General features: G+C 32.2%; 1 protein-coding gene across 3 annotated transcripts in view; it reads right to left on the bottom strand.

Moving 5' to 3' along the window:
* Window positions 1–19,010, bottom strand: part of LOC127702557 (uncharacterized) — a 168,793-nt gene that overhangs the window by 53,428 nt on the left and 96,355 nt on the right. For 2 of the 3 annotated variants that reach the window (XM_052206813.1, XM_052206814.1), the window contains exons 4-5: window positions 17,420–17,476; window positions 14,694–14,738 (exon numbers count right to left, since the gene is read on the bottom strand). In XM_052206813.1, coding sequence (XP_052062773.1) covers window positions 14,694–14,738; window positions 17,420–17,476 — 102 coding nt within the window. The remainder of the gene's footprint in view (window positions 1–14,693; window positions 14,739–17,419; window positions 17,477–19,010) is intronic. The other variant, XM_052206812.1, reaches the window with a different exon arrangement.

Here is a 19,010-nt window from a genome sequence, read left to right as displayed (position 1 = left end):
ACCTTGGTACAGGCATTTGAGTAAACTATTTTTAGAATATTAAGTTAATTAGTAGATTAACAAAATTTTCATAAAACAATTACCATCTTTCATCTCTGTCTTTTGCAAGTAAGACTCTTTCCAATAGGTAATTTGTTTCAAAATTGATCAACAATAATATAACTATCATCCAGGATGCGAGTCATCGATGTAAATGAAATTCTATACCAATGACACATTTGCTTGTCTTCTTGCTTTATTGTCTCTACTGCGACATGCGAAACATACAGATAAGAATCCTACGGCGTAAACTATTTGTATAGAGCTTTATATTTTAGATGGTAATTGACATGGCCTGGGGGATTCATACCTTGTGTACAGATGGCTTATATAACGATGGTCTGTCATATGTCTGTTGGCCTTGACCTCATTTTCATGGTCAAGCGACTGCTTGAAAAAAGTTTCTATTTTTGTTATGTGAATTTCTCACTTACATATTATGTGACCTACCGAATTAGACTATTTATCGGGGTTGTAATAACATGAGCAACTAGATGGGTGCTACATGTGGAGCAGGATCTGCTTACCCTTCTGGAGCTCATGAGATCAAACCCAGTTTTTGGTGGGGTTCGTGTTGCTAAGTCATTAGTTTTCTATGTTGTGTCTTGTGTACTATTATTTGTCTAATTTGCACAATTCATTGGTCAATGTTAATTTTTGTTTTTTGTCTATTACTATAAGCAATAGATCAACTATGTATAGTGTATGAAATGATTTTAAGGTGTACATGTCTGTCTGGCAGGGTTCATCTGACGAGTCACCTTGACTTAATTTTTTCATGGTTCATTGGTCAATATTTAATTTTCATGGTTTTGTCTGTTTCTTGTATAAAATAAGCAATAGCAAAACTATGTTAGGTGTGTGTAATGATTGTCAGCTATTATACATGTCTTTCTGGCTTAAACTGTTTGATCTCACCTTGACTTCATTTTCGTGGATCTTTGATAATGTTAGGTTTATATGACACTTGTACTTAATCTTTATCCTTTGGACTATCAGCATAAAATAGTTCATGAATGAGGACCAAGAAATTTGAACAACAAGAAAGAAATATAGAATGGTAGTATGAACACATAGTCACTACCAAAAAAGAAGACATATCTATTTTCTAATTTTATGTATCATAAAACATAGAAGGTATACTAGAGAAGCATTAATATTATCTAAAATATGTACAGTTACTGTTAAATTCATGTTCATTTCACATAAAAAAAAAATCATGTGATAGCTCGATTCACCTTAATTTCATAGATAGAAAATTTGTCTGTATTTTAAATAATTCTTTTATACTAACCGCTTTGGATTTAAGTGCCTTAGATCAAGGACAAAAATTACCGTTTGTTTGCAATTGAACACTCTTTGAGTTGTGACGTTAAAGATGAAGAAAACCGAGTTATACTACATATAGTAATAGACTGAAATATCTTTGGTAGAAGGGTTACTGTTTCATGGGGATTTAACTAATATTTCCTTTTATATTTAGATTATGTATTTTAATTAGATTCTGCCTTACTACCCTAACATTTAGTCCAGCTTTTCATTCAAAATCTACTGCTGTCAAAATTTTTATGCAATATTAAAACCACACAAAGAACAAAAAGAAGCAAAGTTCAGGTTCTAATTTCCTGCCGTTGAATAGAAATTATCAATGTTGGTATTGCTGGTTTCTGGTTTAAACCGATAATACAAAGTAATCTAAAGCATTATATTTGCAGAAGTTGAAACTTCCAAACATGCCAAATACCTCTATTACAATAAAAACAAATTAAGGAAATGTGTTTATAATTACCAATGAGACAACTATCCACCAAAGTTCAATTAAGTAGATATAATCAATTATAGGCAACTGTACGGCCTTGATTAATTGAGTAAAACACCATACCGTAAAGTCGCTATTAAAGGTTAAACATGAAAAACATGAATATGAAACAATTCATATGAGAAAACTAACTGCCCACTTTATAACAAAACAATTTACAAACAACAAATATAAACGAAATAAACCAACCACAACCACTAGACTATAGGCTCCGGACTTGATCCAAGATTTATTTACAGTTTGATTTAGAAGAAACACCGACATAGATAGATAATACTATTAATTATCTAATTACTACCACATTTTATATTAATTAGTATTGTAATTTTCATTGTTATTAATAAATGTTATACGAGTATTATAAACCAAATCTTGAATAATTCTATCCTAATTCTATCCTATTTTGGTGAAATTTCAGAAATTCAAATGTGACGTCACTTTTTTTGCGTTGATCTCTTTGGCTAACTCGGCTGTGAATTTTAATGTACGGGTCTATGTTGTTTTATGTATCCGTTTTTTTTTCTGTAGTTAGTCACCACTTCGGTGTTATCATGTTATCTATTATATTCATTATTATAGTCATTTTTATAAATTTACTGTTTGCAAAAGTAGGATTTATTCTGAATACTAAGGATTTTCTTATCCCAGACATATAACCTTAGCCGTATTTGGCACAACTTTTTGGAACTTTTGGTCCTCAATGTTCTTCAACTTTGTACTTGTTTTGGCTTTCGTACTTTTTTTTATCTGAGCGTCACTAGTTAGTCTTGTGTGGACGAAACGCGCGTCTTGCGTATTAAATTTTAAACCTGGTACCTTTTGTTAGCTATTATTCGTATGTTTCTCTGTCCTATATGTTCTCCCATTTATTTGTATTGTAGTCCTGTCATGTAATGTTGTCATTTTAATGTTATATTTAACATTGCCATAAAAGCGGGAGGTTTGGCTAGCCACAAAACCAGGTTCAATCCACCATTTTTTTCTTAAAATGTCCTGTACCAAGTCAGGAAAATGGCCATTGTTATATTATAGTTCGTTTCTGTGTGTGTGTTACATTTTAATGTTATGTTTCTGTTGTGTGTTGTTCTCCTCTTATATTTGATGTGTTTCCCTCAGTTTCAGTTTGTAACCCGGATTTGTTTTTTTCTCAATCGATTTATGAATTTCGAACAGCGGTATACATTTACTACTATTGTTTTTATTTATGTTATAAAAAGATCTTGAAATGTGTGCACTTTCTTTTAAATTATTTTGAAATTATTACGGATAACAAACTGTCATGGTATCAGAAGAATGTTTTCTATCTATAGGAGAAACGTGAACTATATTAAAGACTTCATTGCAATTTAAGTGCTCCAAGAAAGTACCTAGTCAAAAATAGCTTTGACCATACATTGTTAATTAAAGATCAACAGTTTTAATATGGACGACTGCATATATAATCTACATATTTATTTGTATTATAAAAACAAGGAGATGTGGTATGCTTGCCAACTATCAACAACAGAAGAAGGATACTATATATAACCATAATGTCCAACGTCAGACGTTGACAAATCGGTTTAACCCGCGACATTTATGTGCACCTCTATTCCAAGTCGGACAAAGTCATGTCATAGATATGTCTTTGTGTAGTTATACATTTAGTTTAATAAACGATATTTCGACATTGTGCTGTACAGCTAGTTAACATTTGTTTTTGTCAGAGCCATTCAGAGCTTCTTGTATGCTGTGGACTGCTAAATGTTTACACTAAAGAACTGTATTGGTGACCTCTGTCTGATGGTTTTGTATGTGTTGCTTATGGGATTGAATTTGACTGTCTTTATAACAGCTCCTTTTCCGTCTATCACACAAATCAACAATGAAAAAAACATAGCGCATGGAAAGCTATAAAAGTCTACTTAATAACTAGCGAAACTAACCGTAAGAAAAAAAACCCGCACTGATCTACGTCAAAAACATTGAATAACACCATTTATGACATACAACAAACAACGACAATCAAAAATGAGAAGTCGTGGCTTGAAACAGGCACATACAGAATGTGGCCATATAGTACATCAAAATAATCATCTTCAATGCATTAATTTGTTGAAATGAAAGAATACATACAGCGATGGAGTTTTAAAATAAAATACTTGTATTTATCCCAAACCAACTTATGATATTTGTTGATGATTGATTGATTGTTGGTTACTTAACGTCCAGTGGCAAATATTTCATGCATGTTCAGGACGAGAACAAGTTAACAATGAATACAATAGGTAGGTCCTGTAATAATAGAGGCCATTCGGGATGATGGTCGGGGGAATTTGGACTACCATTGGAAAATGAGGGTATATTGGATTTGGACAGAAACTCTGCCTTGCAACAGGCCACCTACGGACCCCTCGAAGAGTTGTTGTAAGAATTCTTAACGTGCAGAGATCTTGGCACTATCTTTACACGAGGCATCGGATTTAACCTCAACATTCTGACAGGACGTAGCTGCAAACATGATACATCCCGCACAGCCAAACGGAGGCCCCACTTTGGCAAGCGTTTTACTGCCGTTTGGAAGAAGACCAAGTAACCATATTTCTATTCATCACTCACTATTGGGGGTTATGATATTTCTGATAGCATAACCGAGAACTTTTTTATTAGGTCTTGAATATGACTACAACTTTCAGTAATTAAAAAATAATTGAAATTTTCAGTACTGAAAAATGACTAAAATTTACAGTACTGAAAAATGCCTGAAATTATCAGTTCAGTAAAATGACTGAAATTTTCAGTACTGAAAATTGACTGAAATTTTCTGTACTGAAAAACGACTGAAATTTTCTGTACTGAAAAATGACTAAAATTTCAGTACTGAGAAATGACTGAAATTTACAGTACTGAAAAACGACTGAAATTTTCTGTACTGTAAAATGACTGAAATTTTTAGTACTGGTAACAATTTTTTCTCAACATTACTGAAAACATGCACACAATTAATTGTACCGAATACATATGAGTAATAAATGTACTGATTGATGACTTTTTATACCAATACTGTATATGTAGTGGCATTTAAATTACATGTTAACGCTGTATAAATTCCTGGTAGTGTACAGGTAGTAATTTACAATTGTTTTTTCCTTCATTTCAGTGCTTTCAAAAACATCCTGATTAATAATCGATTGTGTGTAATAGTTCATCAGAAGATTTTGTAAATCCTTCTGGTATCACAATAATTATCTAATTTCTTCTACAAATCTCCTCGTTCTATTTCATCTATTGTGTCTCACTTAGAAATGCAACTGTCCTCAAAACATATCATAATGATTCCAGCAGGTTTACATAAAAATAATGATATGATTACCATGCGCACAATATGGGTTTCTGAAAAAATTACAGCCAATACCGAAATAGTTTAGTCAGTTGTGTTGTATGGCTGGGATGTTACCTTCGTAGTTAGCATGTCTGTCTTGACATACATTATCATTGATATGTTCATAGTTATCAACTGATAACAAAGCTTTGAAATTTTTGAAATACTAAGGATTTTCTTCCCGGGAATAGATTAGCTTAGCTGTATTTGGCAAAATTCGGAATTTTGGGTCCTAAATGCTCTTCAACTTCTTTCTTTTTTTGGCGTTTTTAACTTGTTTAGTACGAGCGTCACTGATGACTCTTTTGTAGACGAGACGCGGTCTGGCGTAAACAATTGTAATCCTTGTTATGAGTTTACTGAATGTTTACATTGTTTTGGTTGCTGGATCCGAATTATTGTCTCAAATAAATGTTATGTCTGTTGCTCACCCAATTTTGTCGATATAATAGAACTATAAACGAATGTCATACAAGTGGAAGGATAAGTTAGCTGTAAAACCAGGTTTAACTAACCAATGCTGCACAAAGTCAGGAATATGACAGTTGTTTTGCATTCGTTCCGTTTGATTTAGTCAGTTTTTATGAACTTCCCCCTTTTTTAATTTACCTTGGACTTCGGTATTTTTGTTACTACTTTTTTAATTGTGTACTGTTTTCCCTTTTAGATAGTGTGTTTTCTCGTTGCATTTGCCCTACGGTTTATAGTCCAGTTTGTTCCACAACTGGTAGGACCTACGGTAATACATGTAGACTGCATTGCGTGTAAGTGTATTTTACAAGACAGACACTTTATCATTTACATAATAAGAACAATTCAGGGTTTCGTTAAATTATTTTTTGTATGTTGTTGAAAATTGGCTGGTTAGAAACATGCAAAGCCATATGCTATGCTGATTTATTTAATATACAGCTTCTATGTATCAATAGGACATGTACACAACATTATGAACTATATGTGAAATTTTCAGCTGAATCAATCACAATTACTAGACTTTCATGTCTTTCATTTTATTTGATACATTGTAGAATTATTTTATTTGGTTCATTAGTTTCTAATTTACAGTAAGTCATACATCCCTCTTAACTTTTACATCATGTTTAATATCACACAAAATAGTCTACACATAGCTTACTTTTTTTATGACATTCACTTAACGCATAACAATTCAGTATATACAATTCCAATTACTTATTATAATGTTTTTTTTTTATCTCGGTACTAATATTTATAATATTATTACTGAGATGATCAATAAAATTGAGAATGGAAATGTGGAATGTGTCAAAAAGACAACAACCCGGCCAAAGAGCAGAAAACAGCACAAAGCTACCGATTGTCTTCAACACAGCGAGAAAATCCCGCACCCGGAGGCTGGTTTCAGCTGACCCCTAAACAAAAATGTGTACTAGTTTAGTGAAAATGGACGTCACACTAAACTCCGAAACATATAAATGAACTAAAACAAAAACATACAAGACTTACAAAGGCCAGAGCCTCCTGACTTGGGACAGGCGCAAAAATGCGGCGGGGTTAAACATGTTTTATGAGATCTCAACCCTCCCCCTTTACCTTTAGCCAATGTAGAATAAAAAAACACAAAGCAATTCGCACAGTAAAACTAAGTTCAAAAGAAGCCATAGTCCGATGTCAGAAAAGGTAACAGAAGAAACAAAGCAAAATGACAATGATACATAAATTAACAAAGGTTACTGACATTCCAGCTCCAGACCTCAATTAAACTGATTGAAAGATAATGTCTTCATCATATGAAAATCAAGCACAACATCCCTCTTGGTATCATACCATCATAAAATATATGAGATGAACATAACCCGTATCATGCCAACAACTGGTTTTAGAATAAATGTGTTTATTTCCGATGCAAAGACCCTTTGAGTGAATCAATATTAACTCCAAAATATGCCATCTTTGATGACCTGACAACAGTATCGTAACTATATCCCTTCTGAATAAGTCTGTTAAAAGGTTTGCTTAGCTTTTGAGGTGAATGACGTCATTTTTGTGCTTTGTATAGAATATAACCATAAAAGATTGTATACGATGTCTGCATGTTGATTTAGATTGGATGTGAAATACCTGAACGTATACAATGTCTGCATATTTATTTATGGTGAAGTTGAAGTCATCCCTTCGTAAATTTTACGGACGCCATCACGAGTTGGTTGACCGTTATGGAATAACCGTTTCACAGATGATATCGGATATGTTCCTTATGTCGTAACTACAATACCCTCCCTTTTCACGAATGTGACTTACCGAATTAGACTATTTACCGGATTTGTAATAACATAAGCAACACGACGGGTGCCACATGTGGAGCAGGATCTGCTTACCCTTCTGGAGCACCTGAGATCACCCCCAGGTTTTGGTGGGGTTCGTGTTGCTTAGTCTTTGGTTTTCTATGTTGAGTCATCTGTACTATTATTTGTCTGTTTGTCTTTTTATTTTTGGCCATGGCGTTGTCAGTTTGTTTTCGATCTATGAGTTTGACTGTCCCTCTGGTATCTTTCGTCCCTCTTTTATGTTTACGAATGATGTCCTTGTACCGATGATAAAATCTAGTAAATGTTTTGACTAGTTCGTGATATCGAAAACCCTTGTGTAATATTTTTTCAGTAATACAGAGATTTCTTTCGTTAAAATCAATTACATTGTTACAAACACGACGGAATCGAACAAGTTGAGATATATAAACATCATAAGATGGTGACAAGGGAACGTCACCATCTAAAAATGGATAATTGACAATAGGAAATGAAAAAATCATCTCTTTTACCGTACATTTGGTATTAAGCTTCCCGTTAAAGATATAGATATCAAGATCCAGGAAAGGGCAGTGTTCATTGTTAGTATTAGCTTTATTTAAAATCTCTTAAGTGTAAATAGTGAAGTCGGCATTATTGAGAGCCAATATATCATCCAAATATCTAAAAGTGTTATTAAATATTTGTATCAGATGTTGTTTCGATGTGTCTTTGTTGATTTAAGTCATAAATTGTAACTCATAACAATACAGAAACAGGTCCGCAATAAGATGTGCACAGTTAGTCCCCATTGGAATTCCGATAACTTGTCGATATAAGGAATCTCCATAGCGAACAAAAAAGTTTTTTAGTAAAAATCAAGTGCAGTTATTGTATCAAATTGACATAGTTCTTTTGTTTGTTGTTACTATAAATTTCCTAAAAGAGATTGAACATATGTATTCGCATTATGACTCTTTAAATGTCAATTTAATTAGATGTGTGAATTGTTTTTTAATAAGAATATGGTGCAAAGTGGTATATAGCGCAGAAAAATCAAAACTTTGAACAGATTCGAAATCACCAATATAAGCATGCAACTTATCAAGTACCTCCAACGAATTTTTGACACTCTAAAAGTAATTAATTCCACTATTTTCAAAGGCCTTATTTGAACAATTTATTACCAGGTTTTTGATTGTACCAAGTGTAATAGTAAGTAGACTGGACAGTTTAGTAGTGGAACAATAGCTTGAAGGCGAAATAAATCTATGTCTGTAAGGTGTTTTGTGCAGCTTCGGAAGCCAACTCATAGTTGTACTTTCTTTGTATTTGGTTAAGAATGAATTTGGCACAGAAAATTAGTGAAAAGAAAATATTTGGAAATTATTTTTGTATTAAAAATCAACAAATTTTTTGAAAATATACTAATGACAACAACACTCCCAAAAGTAAATGAAGACAACACTTGGTGTTCTGTCATGGACTAAAACTGGTTCAAAATAGACGTCGCAGACACGTGATCTTAACTATGAATCATATTTCAGCAAGGAAGTTTTAGCTTGCCATTTTAAATGCCCGTGTCTAAGAAAGAAACGTAAGTAAGAATAATACAGAAGTAAGCTTTCAGAATTGAAAATAATCGTATAGATTAATTATAGATATAAGATACTGAGCTATATTTGTTATAAAAGGAATCAACATTCATAATAACAAAGAATGATACCAGAACTTAACAAATAAAATAACAACGAAACTATTGTGCAGATAAACAAGAAACGACATTGCCAAACAGTGCACACTTTAAAGTAATGCTTGGTCAGTGTAAATTCACAGCAAAATCGGTAGAGATATTCAAGTTTGAATTTGAAATTCATGTATCTGTATGATGTATTACTGGTAGGTCTTGGTAAAATATTGGAAACGTTAGGAATATATTTAATTTCTATTGAGATTTGTTTTTCTTATCTGTTAGATATCAGTAAATGTATATTTGAATTGTGTCTTTCATTTTTCGTTAATTTTTTAAATTTTCTAGCAATATTTGAAATCGAAACTTTAAAATAAGGAAAAATATATACATTTGAAAATCTTTTCACTGATATTCAGAAATGAACAACAGCTTTTCCGAAAAAGGTTATCTGGTACAAGATGTTGATATTTTTTTAAAGCAAAATTCCTGATTATTTTCAACACTAGGATACCATGAAATGTTACTTTAGGATGATTGCATTTAAATAGGAAAAAAAAAATCAAAGATACAAGACTTATAATTGTGTACGCGTGACGCGCTTATCGTTTACAAAAGACTCGAGAGTGACACTCGCATGAAAAAAAGTTCTAAGGCCAAATCAAACAACATTGAGACAAATGAAGTACCATATCGAAGAAGGGGTGACCGAAATTTTTTTTCAAAAGATTTGGGTAACACCATTTGTCTCTGAATGTTTCTGAAAACCATATTTGGAAGAAAATTATCAAATACACCATTCCTTCTCAAATTAGCATGGTTGGCTTAGTAGATATTTAATGCATTTGAGGTTTATCAGAAAGAGCATTAATATTACGGTGTATAATAATCTTTATGTCAGGTGCTAAATCATCTTTGATATTTACACGATAACAAACATAGATCCAGAAATTTTTTTCATAATAGGACATGATATTAGAACTCCGAATAAACATTTATATATCAACAAAACAAAAGTTTACTTGGTTGAAGACTAATACTTCTTATTGTTAAAATACGAATTTACGGTACCACAAATAGTCAATTGTTAGCACGTTTTTAATCTCCTTATTTGTAATTTGAGTTACAGAGAGTTTATACAGTCTCAATGGATGTTCTATTTTTGTATTTTATATCTTAGCAAACAATAAAGACACATTTTAAAACATACAATTTGCATTTTAAACAAATATACTGTTGTGCTACATAAAACGTAAAATAATGACAAATTCAAAAAGTTAAGGACAGTATACATAGCATTTCTTATTTTGAATTAGTCAGACTTCATAAATATATATCATTATCCATTAAATTCATTAAGTTTGGAAGAGGTAAAACAATTTCTATATTACAATTCGAGGGGCGAAATAATGGTTTTCATCATGAATTTTCTTTTGAATATTTATAAATTAATATTTTAAAAACTACATATAAAGCAGAGTTATAAACATGTCACTTTGAAAACAAATTGTCAAATATATTAGTATATGAAGAAATTGATGTATTAGAAAGCATTTTTGTCGATCAAAAGCATAAAAAAAGAAAGAAGGCAATTAACAAAGGGACAATAAAAAATCAAAAGCCGAAGAAAAACAGAGAATACCAATAAAGGAAAAACCAAAACGACGCAAATATGTTAGGAGGAGACAATAAGAGGGTCGTCGTCTCGATGGAAAGGGTTGCTATGGAATGTTGTTTTACTACTAATAATACCAGTTGACCATAGTTTCTATGCATGGCTGTGATCCATATTTCAAGATGTAAACAAACTTTATTTCCAATATGAGAGCGCTTCACTTCTATATTTAACTGTGACCATGTTATCCTTCTGTTTTTTTTAAGTTTAAATTGAGCTGTAAGCAACCATTATTTAGTCAACCAATCAAACATTGTTATTTTATTAAAATAATTTACTTTTCTATTCCAGCACCAAGTGAAATTTTAGAAAAATACCACATATATTTAATTAATAAACAAAGGCTAAAACATGTCACATTATAGTTTTATAATCTGCAAAGAATATTATTTGGAGGTATAACTATTAGAAAGATATGATTTATATCTATAAATGTGTGTTTGACAACAGTACGGTAGATATTCTCCGTTGTATAATCTAAGGTTATACAAGTTAACACGTTCGATTATATAAAGGTCGTCGGATATTTAGCCCAACACGTAAAATCTGCATTTGCGTCTTTCCTTCAGCGGGATCTGAAATTATCGGATGACGTCGTGGTACTTCCGCCCTTACTATTTCCCAAGTCTCAAATCAATCGTCTAGCTAAGCTTGTTAATTGTTGGCTGATATCTTTCCTCGTCGGCATAATACGAGGTTGTAACATAGAACATTATGTATGGTTGTATATGCTTCTTCATCTGAATACATTGTAGATCAGATGTTTGTGAAAATTGAAATTAATTATTACAATTACTTACCATTTAGTCACATCGATATATTTCCTTTTTAATATGTCTAATGATGTGACAACTTTACAACAGACTTTCGTCATCTGATATCTAAGATTTTTCAGGGCTGACACCACAAATAACATATAGTTCGTCTTTAATTTACCCAAAAAGGTTAAATGTGTCAATTTGCGAAATCATACGTCTGTTCTTTGTTCATCGAGATTGGAACACATGCTTCATTAACATCGAGGAAAGTCTAGCTTAACTGTGTCCAACTTCCTTAACAGACAATATACAAATATTGCTTTCGTAATCGCAAATTTGCGGATCTTGCATTGCTGGTCATATTTTAAGACGAAGAATATGAGATGGAGGGTTTGCAGCCAGCAAAAAATTAAACATGCCACATTCTGTATGGGCCTGTCCACAGTCATAAGCCTGTACTGTAATTCAGTGTACATACAGGCAGTTAGTTTTCACGTTTGAATTGTTTTATTTTTGTCATTTCGGTTCCTTTTTTTTTTTAGCTTACTGTGCAGTATGGGCTGTGGTAATTTTTCAAGTCATACGGTGACCTTTAGTGGCTAATTTCTACTTTATTGGTCTGTGTTGGAGAGTTGACTCATTCACAACCATATCCCATTTTTTTATTTTTTGTATAAAGTATATTTGAAATATTTAAAATTTCACTAATAGTATTATTGACTTTTCTTACTTTTTTCTACCAAAATCTATTGTTCTGCAAATAAAAGAATTTACAAACTACATTTCACCAACACAAATATTACTGCTGACAGGTTTTCTTTTGTAATTTGTGTCGTCGGATTGGTGGCTCATTGAGGTATATCACACATCTTCTTTATCATATTTAAAGTATCCTAGGGCGCTCAATAGTTAGTGCCTTTTTTATATTTTGTAAAACAACTTGATTAACTTTAATTCAAAATTTCTTTTTAAATGATAGTGAACATTCAATCTTCTTAAATTTCCCTTCTGCCAATGTTAAAATTTCGTTTATTTACATAACGTTACATGTATGCGTTAATAAAATCTTGATTTGAGACAAAGGATAAAGTTACATCAAGGAAATCTCAATATAATTTACGCAGATTCTACCTGCAATTACTTGTTTGCTACAAAATATTATTCGTTGACCTATCTTAGCGCCTAAATTTAATTTTCCATACACTACAAACCAATAAATATTTGAAATGAGCAGTTTGTTTATTCAACTGTACTGATTTGACTCGACCATTCTGAATTGGTCTAAATTTTACCTAATATAACTCGACTCTAGTCTGAACTATACTAATTTTTTGAGGACATTTACCCGAAGTATTGTTTACGGTGTGTATATTGCACTAGGTGTTTGCTATACCCGTATCTGTAGTCGCGTTTTAGATTTTATTGAACGCAGTTTATGTCAAGCTGAAAATCATGAAGTCAGAGATCTCGTTACCACACATTAATTACAACCGTTACAAATTATTTCATGGATACAGAGAATTAGTTAGGAAGATTCTTGTTAAAAAGCTCTTGAATAAAGTTAGCCTCATTTAAATGAAGGAAAAGGTCGGCAAGAAATGTAGCAGAGTTCGTGTGGGAATGCTGATTGTTTGTTGAAAAACACGTTTTAAGTCAGGAACCTGTTATTGAAGGGTTGTTGTTTGCTGCTGCCTTTCATATTTGCTTTTCTTTTATTGTGTTATAATAAATCAGGTCGATGGTTTCTCGTTTCAATTATTTAACATTTTGTCATATCGGGTTTATTATAGCTTACTCTACGGTATGGGTTTCCCCCTAATTAATGAAGGCCATATAGTGACCTATAAATGTTTTACATTGATTTCATTTAGCCTCTTGTTTATAGTTGTTTCATTGGCAATCTTACTACATCTTCTTTTATAATAGGAACGCCTGTTTATTACGAGGTATATATGCATTTTTGGGCCTGTCCCAAGTCAGGAGCCTCTGGCCTTTGTTAGTCTTAATTTTAGTTCATTTACATGTTTTGGAGTTTAGTGACGTCCATTTGCATTGAACCAGTACACATTTTTGTTTAGGGGCCAGCTGAAGCCCGACTCCGGGTGGGAGATTTTCTTGCTGTGTTGAAGACACATTGGTGGCCTTCGGCTGTTTTCTGCACTTTGGTTGGGTTGATGTCTTTTTGACACACTTCTCATTTCCATTCTCAATTTTATACAAATTAATTTTTTTTTTATTATAGTTTTGTTTCGTCATTCTATTTATCAATATTGTTGCTATTTTTGTCACAAAAACTTAAAAAGAAATATCATGCAAGCACAATATATCTTGCTGTGGAATATTTTGGAATCAATTTCGAAATTGTCTGACCAGATGAAAATATGATGAACGGCACGCAATTGGTGTATCAGTTAAAGATGCGTGATTATTTTGAGAAAAAATCTTTCTAATTATACTTGCTACTTGATTTTTCTTACGTAAATAAGTGTTCTTTTGATCACGAACATCGAGTGTAAGTCGAAATTAATAGAAAAACAAAGGATATGGGGAATCCTTCCATGACACAAAATCAGTACATGCACAGCAAAAACACACATAAAGCTAAAAACAGCGCTTTTATTGGTGTTCTTCATCTCAAAGTCACAATGAGCCCTTCAACACGGAACAAAAAAGTCTCACCTCACTGCAAGTTTAAGACGGACCCTAGCACCGGTTTGAGCGAAATTCTTTGCAAAATGATTCGAATAGACTTTGTAAGATGCAACATCACCAAATCGTTCCCAGTCAAAAAAGAACATCATTTAATCATTAGATATGTAAAAATGTCATGAAGTATTTATTTTGACATTACCTGCGTATATAAGTCTCTACGTTTTAAATAGCGGACATCACCATATTGTCAGCATGTGCATTAGACAAGAGAAATGTTAGGAGTGAATATCCTTACAGCCAATCGTTGATTAAAAACCATTTTAATGAATTTTCATAATACATGAATTGAAGTTTGAATGCAATTCTTTGGCAATGAAAATCTGCAATTCTGATCATTATCTAATATGTATATGTCATTGTTGTATTACATACCAATCCGACTTCTCGAAAAGCCCGAAACAGTACCAATTTTACCGCCTGAAATTAATAATAAATAACAATAATAACTTCCATAAATAATATAAATAATCGCTGCTGTATTTTTTCTTTTTCTAAGTGAATGCTTCTTGAATTATTTTTCTGTCTACCAGCTATTACATTCACCTGACCATTAACATTTGTTTTATTGAAATAGATCAAAAAGTGATTATGAGAATTTAATACAACAACAAAAAATATTCCAAAGGTGCAAAGACCAGGTTTCAACGGACAGAAACACTAAAACTAATAAAACAAACAACTTTAGTTAAAAGACAGAAATTCTAGCAACATATTTCGGAATGGGTGTTCAATGCAAAGTAAGAAACGTGTGCTCTTTTGACACATATTGATTGTCTAAGTGCAATTGAAGTCATGCTATTTTTATCTTCTCGTCCATTTATGTCTGTTTAAATCGACACTTCATAAGTTTTAAGTCTGTGTGTGTGTCTGGAGGCACTAACCAGTATGTTTTTGCGGTGTTAAATCTTTAGAAAGTAGTCTATTCGTCTAAATCTGTGGTTTGACCGATAGTTTCCTATTTTGGATTGTGACATTTTGATTGGTTGTTGATTGGCATGGCATGTTATGCGTACGTAGCAAGAGACGCTTACCCTATCGACACAACCGAATCTCTCTCCTTTTTGATTTTATGTGATTTCCTAGGAATTTGTTTGTTCTTTAGTTTGTCTCTTCTTAGTATATTTTCCAGATTTTGACATAACTACTGTCGTCTTAATTTTAAGCTAGATTTTCAGAATATACTAAACATCTGCATATGACAAGGATCTTTTTAGAATCAGGAAACTTTTTGACTTTTAAAACAAAATTGATGATCTGTTTTGATTTTCTAATTAAACTTTCCATTTCTGTGTATGTGCACTGTTTTTATCAAATGTAAAGATGAGAAAGGATATGTTCCAGTCGTTGTAACCATACTCCAGTCCCTTTTTCTCGAATGTGATATCAATGAATTAAACGTTCCATCTATTGTGTACGTACATGATGAGCAACACTGCGGGTGTCACATATAGAGCAGGATCTGGTTACCCTACTGGACACCTGAGATCCCCCTGTTTTGGTGGGATTCGAGTTATTCAATCTTTAGATTTCTATGTTATGTTTTTGAAGAACGTTGTTCATCGTTTAGTCTTATGACGTGGTTTGTCATGACGTTTTTATTTTGTCTTCGACTTATGAGTTTAAGTATCGCTGTGGTATCTTCTTTTGAAAACTTACTACTGGAAAAGATTGTGATGCTTTCCATGATGCAGAAAAAGGTTATAGACTGTAAAGATGCCACCAAATAGAGTATGCTCTTTTGTAGATGTTGGATAAGGTGGATCATAACTATATATTTCCTCACATATAATTTTCTTACATGTATACTTCGTCAAATGTAGATTTGACCATGTTTTGTTTTCAAAAATATAATTGAAAGTATGGGTTTCCTTGCTATTTTCCAAGCATCAAGTCTCGCATAATTGCCAAATTTTGCATAGATTATTCTTTACAAAACACTTTTTATGAATAAAAAGAATCTAGGAGATAGATATTTGATATCAAATTTGAGAAGTATTTTTTTATTATATGCTCTAAGAAAATATAAAGAAAGAATAATCTAACCGAACTTGTTTTTCTTGATACCAGTAAAAAATGAAATTTCGAGTAACATTTCTTTATAGCATTTTTACTATAAAAGAGTTATCTTCCTTTATATGGGTAAATTGAAAAATTGCATAAACAAGAACAATTTTTTAATATTTGTTAGAAATACCTAAATTATTCAATAATTTATTTATTTTTCCTTATCTAAACAAACAGTTTTGAAAATTAATTGTCAATCTGTCTCAAAAATTCTAGATTTAAGCAGAATATTGACCGATTGTGTAGTGCTATTTTACAATCCAAAATGGCGATATTTAGTGAATTTATCTTAAGTTATGAACAACTTAAACTGTATCAAAATACTGTAACGATAATGTTTTAAACGTAAAATCAGATATTTGACTATTTTGGCGTATTGTTTTACAATTGATACCTGAATGAGAAACCATGAAACAGTCCTGAAAATGAGTTCATAAAATTTAATTATGATACTTGTTTGTTTTTAAAAAGTCAGATATCACCATATTGTCCCCAAGAACATTAGACAAGATAATCGTTGAGTGCGAATATTTTTACAGCCAACCACCTAAAATAACCGCCTTAATGAATTTTGATAATGCTTGAAAATGAGAAATCATTTTTTTAATGCAATTCTCTTGCAATGGAAATTTACGATATTTTTTTTTCTAATGTATATGTAGAACTCGGAGTTGCGATTGTGACGGTAAAGTGCGATGATCACGTTGAAGTGCATTGGTCTGCGCCGAAGTGCGATGGCTCTTCCGCTGTTGTGTGATGGTCTATACGACGTGTGATGGCTACTTCCATATTTGTCAATTTCAGAGCGATTGTATGAACGACTATATTATATTTGTCAAAGCTATTTACAAAGTACACTATAACGTGACATTTAGGATTGGAAATGTTTTAAATTTTAAATCTATTTATAACAAACAAATGACTGCTACGTCGACATGTGAACATATATACAAGTCTAAATTGAAAACAACGTTCAAACCTAGGATTGTGTTGGATAAAAATATATATATATATGTCCTTTCATAATTACATACTTATCGAACTTCTCGCAGAGCTGAAAGCAGAACCAAATCCTCCTCTTGAAGTTGATACTAAATAACAATAAACACAATATAAATATAAAAGTTAAGAGATGCGGTATAATTACCAATGAGGCAACTTTTCAACAAAATTCAGATGAAGTGGATTTAAAAATTGTAGGCAATTGTACAGCTTTCATCAATGAGAAAACCCATACCGTATAGTTGGCTATTAAAGGCCCCTACATGAAAAATATGAAAAAATTCAATTGAGAAAACTAACGATCTAATCTACAACAAACTAATTAACGAAAAAAAAATATGACAGACATGAACCAACCACAACCACTGAACTACAGGCTCCTGACTTTGGACAGACACATAAACAATGTGATAGGGTTAAACATGTTTGAAGGCGCCTATCCTCTTCCTAAACTGGTACAATGGTGTAACAGTAGAACATAAGAAGAAATGCGTTCCATGCATGATATCAATAAGCGCTGTTGTATCTATTCTTTTCCTAAATGATGGTTTATTGAATTATTTTTCTGCATAACAACTATATCATTCACCTGACTATCAACAACTCTTAATTGAAATTGACCAAAACAGGTTTTTAAATATAAGTGATTAGGAGAATTAAATACAAGAACAAAAACACAAGGTTTTAATTGAAAAGCACAAACAATTAGTAAACACGAAACATTTAAGTTAAAAGACAGAAATTGTAGCTGAATAACTCGAAATGAGTGGACCATGCAAAGTAAGAAATATCTTCTTTTATGACACATATTGGTTGTCTTAGTGCTATTAAAATCATGCTATTTTCATGCTCTCTCCCGTCTATGTCTCTTTCAGTCGACACTACATACGTTTTATGGTTACCTTTACGAATTAGTTAACCTTTATGATTGTGTCTCAAGTCACCAACGACATGTTTATGCGGTCTTTAATCTTTAAATACCAATATAGTCGTCTAAATCTTTAATTTAACCGACAGTTTCCTATTCTCGACTGTGACATTTTGATTGAGTGTGGATTCGCTATTCAGGTTACACATGAATGGCAGGAGACGGTTACTGTGTCGACGCACTTTGTCTCGCTTTTGTTTGTTTGATTTATGTGATTTCCTCTGTTTTTGTTTGTTTTCTTTATTTGTTTCTTCTTAATCGATTTACCAGATTTTAACATAGGTAAACTACTGTTGTCTTACTTTTGGGCTAGACGTTTAAAATATACAATAAGTCGGTATTTATCTGTATCTTTTTCAGAAATCAGAGAAACTATTGAACTTCAAAAGCAAAATCGCTGATATGTTTTAAATTTCTTTTTAATCTATTCATTTCTGTTCATGTGCAATATTTTATCAAATGTACAGATGACGACGGGTATATTCTAATTATCGTCATGAAAATAACGTCCTATGGAATGTGACATCACCGAATTAGACTTAATTTCTATTCATTATGTAAAACAGGAAAACTTTTAGTGTCACATGTCGATCAGGATCCAGTTATCCTTTCTGAGCACCTTAGATCCTCACGATTTGTATGGGGTGTGTGTTGCTCAGTGCTTAGTTTTCTTTGTTGTGTTTTGAAGAATGTTG

The sequence above is a fragment of the Mytilus californianus genome, unplaced genomic scaffold (genome assembly GCF_021869535.1).
Source record: "Mytilus californianus isolate M0D057914Y unplaced genomic scaffold, xbMytCali1.0.p SCAF_5, whole genome shotgun sequence".
NCBI classification, from domain to species: domain Eukaryota; kingdom Metazoa; phylum Mollusca; class Bivalvia; order Mytilida; family Mytilidae; genus Mytilus; species Mytilus californianus.
This window is presented reverse-complemented; position numbering and strand designations above follow the sequence as displayed.